Genomic DNA, 7,695 nt, shown 5'->3' with positions numbered 1-7,695 from the left:
AGGAAGGACATGAAGATGTTTTTGGTAGAATGTTGTTTTTTGGAACTTATGTAATGCGAGTATCCTTAGTATTATAAAAAGTTTGTTTTTGTTAGTAACAATGAAGTAATTATGCTTCATTACAATTTTTTTTACTTTACTCCATGCTTCACCTAGATGGACTTGCATTTTTGTCCATTTGACTAGATTAAGTTGCGTATTCAATGCCGAATCAAGTCAAGCTGAGCTTGGATATTTTCTTTATGGCCTGGACATATAAGGCTTGAACATTCGTATACTATAATTGACATATAACCGAACTGAAGCAAAAATCGATTAAGAGAAAACCGAACATTTTGGCTTTAGTTTGGTGTATTGAACTGCCTCGTGCACACCCCTGCTAGTTGGTTCAACATATCATTTTATAATCGTACAATGATAACAATTACAAAGAAAGTCTAATATATCATATCTTCTTACTATGGTAATGAAGTAACAATAAGCACTAACGAATATCAATCAATCAATCATACCCAGTAGAGTCTCACCAATAATAAAGCTATAAGTAGGGTCTGGGGAGGGTGGGATGTAGGCACACCGTACCTCTATCCAACGGGATAGAGAGGTGGCTTTCAGAGAGACCCTCGGCTCTTGACTACATATGTATGCGACAATATAAAAGGAAATTGAAGTTCAACTATAGTATAATTCATAGTAGCACGTAGTAAGAAATGATAATACTATATATATATATATATATATATATATATATATATATATATATATGAAAAGAAAATACCATAATGGTGTGTGACCAAAATAAGGTAAATATAGGCCCCTAAGGTATTCATTTCTTTTAATTTTACTTCTCCAAAAATTTCTATCCTAACCATGTCCTCTGAGAGATTTAGGTCTATCAAATCATGTCAAATCCTCTCATCCCACGTCAACTTAGGTCGTCCTCTACCTCTCCTCCCCTCTATAGTAATGTTTTCTACGGCTCTAACCGGGTTCGTTGTCTGCCTTCTCTTCACATGTCCAAACCATCTCAAACTCCACTCTCTTCTATCAAAGCACTAACGAATATATTCTCTCTAATACTTCTCTGCATTCGGAGCAGGAGAAAATCGAACGCTCTGGAGCGGAAAAAAATGAATATGGCATAACAAGAACATACAATGTTTAAATGTTTAAATAGAAACACATAAAACAAAGAAATATAATAATTCGGTGGCGGCAAACAACAGTGACATATCTACTACGGTCGTAGTGATGATGGCAAGAAGCATCACATCCAGGCTATGGCGACACGGGTTACGATTACGACGCATGAGCTAAAGCTGTGGCGGCAAAACGATGACATGGTGATGAAAACTATGACCGTTATGAACTACAACATCCGCACAACTACAGCAAGAGAAGAATAAACAAACCAAATTTGTATATGTGTATTGTCTTCGAGAGAAGAAAAAAGTCGGTACACAAGGGGATGATGTGTGAAAATTACCAACATTTAATCAAGGATTTAGTAGCAATAAAAAGATATAAAAGTAGAGCATATAGCATAATGTTATTTTAATTTTTATAGATCAAACGTCTTTATTTCACACAAATGATTCCGACATACGGATCCATTTTCTCCAGAATAAACTAAACAAAAATGCGAATCTAATAAATAAATAATTTTCAAACACTTTAGCCACTTTACTTTACAAACTGTCAATTTGCACCTCAATCTTCTTTACACTTTTGTATCATCAAAATCAACTTTTTTTTTTTTTGGTTCACTAAATTGGTTCTCTTTTTTCCTTGACAATAATTTCAAGTTTTAGGTGACCTGCTATATTTTTAATTATTTTTTTATAATATTCTAGATAAACATTATGTAGCAATTGCCATTCTTCTTCAATTATAGGAACGAACGAACGATGGTTAAAACTTGAGACCCTTAAATCGACTTTGATTATATGTTTATTTTAAGAGTACTACAGTCCTTTTTTATCTCAATTCTTATAATCACGCTAAAAATCACTACCTTTCAATTAAATAATACGTTTTTATATTTTTATTATTTTTTTTTCTCTTTTTTTTCAGTCACACTCACTTTAAAAAATATATTAAAAAATTAATAGGGTGGAACACTGTTTTTTTTTTCTTTTGGTAATATACAAATGAACAGTAACATTTTCTCGTCTTCACTCACAACCACATCCGAAATTATAAAAACCCCACTCATAATATATAGACAAAGAGTTGTGAACACTCTCAAAGGTCATACTTCAGTTGATCCATTTAATAAAAAGTTATATTAATTGACACAAAACCTAATTATTTCGGTTTCATGTCAAGAATTGTCTTCTTAATTTATGGTTTAATGAAAGGTATGTTTTAATCTAGGCCCATACACTACATGTTGATAATAGAGGATTAGGTACATGTCAAAGACTAGACCTAACAAATTTACCATCATGTTACATGTTATTGTTCCTATTATAATATCTAACTTCCTCCTACTTTATATTATTGCCCATATGCTTTCAAAATATATAAAAATGATGAAGATGGATGTGATATTACAACCAAAAACTACATTTTAGTGTTTCTTTATCAAGTCGAACATGATGAACACTCAATGCACTGTAGACTTGTGAAATAACCGAATGGGGCACGTTCGTGTTTCGTTCATTTAACTTTAACCGAACGCGAACATATAATCAAACAAACTTTTTTGTCCATGTTCATTATTAAGAGAACAAGCATGTTCACGTTCGTCAGTTTAAAAACCTAAACGAATAATTCACGAACATAAACGAACATACATAAGCAGACACAAACAAACATAAATTAACATTAATGAACACCACTAAACAAGTCTAATACATCCTAGTTCATCAAACACATCCAAATTAGTGGTTTTAAATTTATAAACGAACGTAAATAAACAAACATAAATGAACGAATAAAATGTGTGTTCATGTTCGCTCATTAATTAAATAAAAAAACAATTTTTGAAAGTTTGGTTCGTTTACAAGCCTAGCTCGTTGACCGCATACGAACATGTTAAGTTCATCATCATCATTGTCGTACTCATTATAGTCCCATCAATAGCAAAACTATTGTAGAGTTCGATGAGGGTAAAATGTAGACAACCTTATATTTACGAGTAGGAATAGTGAGACTGCTTATAGTGAGACCCTAGCTCGATAATAGTTTTGCATCAAGTCTTTGACATAAGACATATAACACGCAACCATCAGGACATTGACCAAATGGTGCATGTATACTTGTCTTTTGGCTATCAATACCACCACATGACGCATGATTAACCTCCCGCCATTTTTAACGTTATTTTCACAAAATTAATAAAATAACATCAAAATTAGTGCAATTTTACTTCTGCCACCATCCCACCCCACACGCACGGAGGGTCCACACACATATACATTATATGTGCACACCGCAAACATCGAAATTAGTGCAATTTTACTTCCCCCCCCCCAACCATCCGTACCGGTACCGAAAATTCCGATCCCGAAAATCGCAAATTCTTGGTAGCGGTACCGAAATATTCGGTTTGGTATTGGTTCGTTAGTTCGTTACCCGTAAGGTACCGTTATTGAAGGTAACATTTAGAAAATACCGGTATCGTATCGTAACGTACATGTACCAAAACTCAAAACTTTAGTACCAGTCGGTATCTATACCGAATTTGCTCGTCGCTACAGAAGCATGCATGCGTATACAAATATGTTAGGTTGTTAAAGAAAAATAAACCAAAACATAAGGAGGTAAATTGAAAAATAAACCATTCACCAACTACCACCACCAAGACACCAAAATTGATTAGTCTTGAATCTTGATTATTATTATTATTATTATTAAAGTTTAAAACTTTAAATACACTCCCACTCACCCCAATTCATGTGCTCTTAATTTCACTCTCAATTTTTTCCAGATCTTTTCAATTCCCATCTTTCTTGATTCTTGATTATTATTATAAGGTACCCATTTCTCTATTTAATCTATTAGTTATTCATCAAAACCAATTGGGTTAATCAATTCATTATTTTGGATCTGTATAAGCATTCATTTGTCTATAGATCCACATGCAGATCACTAATTGTTATCAATTATTAATCTTTACACTAAATCTTGATTTAATTTTAATTTAGTAGTTGTTGATTTGGGATTTATTTCAACATTTATATCTTGTTGATCAACTAGAGATCAATCAAACATATGGGTGCAAACGAGCCGGACGCTCGGATCGATAAAAAGCTCAGAGCTTTTACGAGCCTGAGCCTGAGCCTTATATATTATAAAAAGCTCGTTTAGTTATCAAGCCCGAGCTCGAGCCTTAGTGACCTTGTGTATTTTTAAGCCTGAGCTAAGCTTTGGCTCATTTAAGGTACTACATGAGCTCGAGCCAGGCTTAGGCCAGTATAAGGTTTTGTTTCAAACTATATAAAAATAAATTGAAAACGTATATAAATTAGTTAATATTTAATAAACGAGCCTAGCCCGAGCTTGGAAAGACAATTGACGAGCCAAGCTCGAGCTCTCGTAAGACAAAATGAGCCGGGCTGGATTATAGTCTCGTTTGCACCACTATTTGAAGCATATAATTAAAATTTTTTGTTGATGCAAAGTTAGTTTATTTATGCTGTGCATTGAAAATCATTAATTAGTTTATATGCTCTGTTTGCTATAAGACTTAAATGTAGGTTTCTGAATTTTTCTGTGAGTTTTGAAGTTAGTAAATACTAAATAATTTCATTTGATTTTACAACTTAAAATTGTTATCTTTATATTTTATTATTATTTTTTTTTTGTGTGTGTCTTGGAATAGATGCATTCATGTCTTTGTTTAGAGAGATCAAATATTTGCTAAAATAAAATGAAAGGAAAATTATAATTTTTTTTATATATAAGATATCTTGCAGATAAAATTATGAATGCATGCGATACTGAAGATGTCTGACATGATTTTAGATTTGCATAATTTACAAATCTTTTAATACCGAACATGACACGAACCTGAAACTTGTGTCAGACACATGAATCTGAGTACCGCACAAGTTTTTTAACCACGAAGTTCATGTTAGGTTCTGCTGTTTTTTAGTTTTTTAGCCTTTTTATTTTTTAAAATTTTTTTTTATCATATGTCCTGTTTACAATAATGATGTTTTTTTGTACCACAAAAAATATATCAAATGACTGTTGGTCAAATTTTCTATCTGTGGTTCTATATGAACTTATTATATTATCTTTATTAAAATTTTGTTTTACAGAACAGACATGGCTGATCAACCGAAGCTAACAAGAATCGGGCTCGCTGGTCTTGCTGTAATGGGCCAAAACCTGGCCCTCAACATTGCCGAAAAAGGGTTCCCAATTTCCGTCTACAACCGTAGCACATCCAAAGTTGATGAAACCGTTGAACGAGCCCAAAAGGAAGGAAACCTCCCGGTTTTCGGCTTCCATGACCCTGAATCATTCGTCAACTCAATCCAAAAACCTCGTGTAATCATCATGCTGGTCAAAGCCGGGGTACCCGTTGACCAAACAATCAAAACATTATCTCAATACATGGAGAAAGGTGACTGCATTATCGATGGCGGTAACGAGTGGTACGAAAACACCGAACGGAGAGAAAAAGCCATGGCGGAACTCGGTCTTCTGTACCTCGGGATGGGCGTTTCGGGTGGCGAAGAAGGTGCGAGAAACGGACCGTCCATGATGCCCGGTGGGTCCCTCGAGGCGTATAAATACATCGAAGATATCGTCCTTAAAGTCGCTGCGCAGGTTCCCGACAGTGGCCCGTGCGTGACGTACATCGGTGAAGGCGGTTCGGGAAACTTTGTGAAAATGGTTCATAACGGGATCGAGTACGGTGACATGCAGTTAATATCCGAAGCTTACGACGTGCTTAAATCGGTTGGAAAACTTACAAACGAAGAATTACACGATGTGTTTTCCGAGTGGAATAAAGGCGAGCTTCAAAGCTTTTTAATCGAAATCACTGCTGACATATTCGGCATCAAGGACGATAAGGGTGACGGGTATTTAGTCGACAAAGTTTTGGACAAAACGGGTATGAAAGGTACGGGTAAATGGACGGTCCAGCAAGCCGCTGACCTGTCGATCGCTGCACCGACAATCGCAGCGTCTTTAGACTCACGGTTTCTAAGCGGGCTAAAAGACGAGCGTGTCCAAGCTGCGAAAGTATTCAAATCCGGAGGTTTTGACGATATTTTAGAAACCGAAAAAGTGGAAAAAGAAAAGTTAATTCATGATGTGAGACAAGCGTTATACGCAAGTAAAATATGCAGTTACGCGCAAGGTATGAACTTGATACGAGCCAAGAGTAATGAAAAAGGTTGGAACTTGAAGCTCGGTGAGTTGGCTAGGATCTGGAAAGGCGGGTGCATCATTCGAGCGATTTTCTTGGACCGTATCAAGCAGGCATATGACCGGAACCCGGAACTGGCTAACCTTTTGGTGGACCCGGAGTTTGCTAAAGAAATGATTGACCGACAGTCTGCGTGGAGGAGAGTCGTGTGCTTGGCTATTAATGCGGGTATTAGTACTCCGGGTATGTCTTCTAGTCTTGCTTATTTCGACACTTATAGACGTGAGCGGTTGCCTGCTAATTTGGTTCAAGCTCAACGAGATTACTTTGGTGCGCATACTTATGAGAGGACTGATGTTCCTGGTTCGTTTCACACCGAGTGGTTCAAACTTGCCAAACAGACAAAGAACTAAGTGATCCTCGTACTTTGTCGAACTCAAACTATAATAAATCTTGTCTTGTCTTGTGTCGACTGATTTTAAGATTATTGTTTTTTTTATTTAAGAATTTGCGATATGATGTACGTTCTATGGTTCGTTTTAATCTTGGTGGTATTTACAACATGAAAGACGTATCGGTTGATCTTCATCATCGTCGAGTCAAGTTAAACGCAAATCAGATTCGAGCTTTTAACGATTTGCTAATAATATATAAATATTCATAATCACAAAACTGAAAATTACTTTATATCTAATGTCAAAATAAGACTTTACCAATAATTTCATATAATTAATTCAACATGCATAGATGGAAAATAAACTTTAATCACAAAATATAAAAGTTAAATAAGCTTTGTGTATATCTACATCTTATTGTACAGATATAATAATCAAAAAGAGAAAATGCAAAAATAAAAATAAAAATTTATATATATTTAAAAACGGAAAACTGGACAAATATGAAAACGGGTTCTGATTGAAAGAGGCCACGGGTTCAATTGTACCCGGTTGCATTCTTCACTCTCTCGGTTGCCTCTTGTTTCTTTTCCTTCATTTGTTGTCCAGCCTGCACAAAATTGCAAATCAATAACAAAAATGATAAATAAACTCAAAATTTCATCTTTGACAATGAATGATTATATATAATAGTTAGTAGTGTAACTACTAGATAAAATTTGAAAAACTAACCTGTTGCATCGAGTCTTTGGCGGACTCTGCAGCATTGCTAGCTTTGTCCTTCATCTGGTTGCCCTTTTCCTGACACCAAACAAGGCTTAATATCAGTAGCGGATCTAGAAAATAATTCCATAAGATGCACATATAATTATCGTAATATGAAATAAAATAATTATAAAAAGTGCATTTCTCTATAGTAGAAACAAATATGTTGTATCCTGCAATGTGTATATACATGTAAGGGCATGC

General features: G+C 34.9%; 1 protein-coding gene across 1 annotated transcript; it reads left to right on the top strand.

Moving 5' to 3' along the window:
• Positions 1-5,247: 5,247 nt before the first annotated feature.
• Positions 5,248-6,792, top strand: LOC143539737 (6-phosphogluconate dehydrogenase, decarboxylating 2-like). The gene has a single exon (XM_077032965.1). The coding sequence runs from the start codon at positions 5,278-5,280 to the stop codon at positions 6,742-6,744; it is 1,467 nt and encodes a 488-aa protein (XP_076889080.1). The 5' UTR covers positions 5,248-5,277; the 3' UTR covers positions 6,745-6,792.
• Positions 6,793-7,695: the final 903 nt, after the last annotated feature.

The sequence above is a fragment of the Bidens hawaiensis genome, unplaced genomic scaffold (genome assembly GCF_021521415.1).
Source record: "Bidens hawaiensis isolate Kalapana, Puna unplaced genomic scaffold, B.hawaiensis_p1.1 tig00012010_1, whole genome shotgun sequence".
Classification (NCBI taxonomy): domain Eukaryota; kingdom Viridiplantae; phylum Streptophyta; class Magnoliopsida; order Asterales; family Asteraceae; genus Bidens; species Bidens hawaiensis.
The sequence above is the reverse complement of the archived record's forward strand: the minus strand, read 5'-3'. Positions and strand labels throughout refer to the sequence as shown.

Excerpts from the sequence above, each read along its gene's own strand:
- LOC143539737 (XM_077032965.1), top strand. The coding sequence starts at position 5,278 with ATGGCTGATCAACCGAAGCTAACAAGAATCGGGCTCGCTGGTCTTGCT.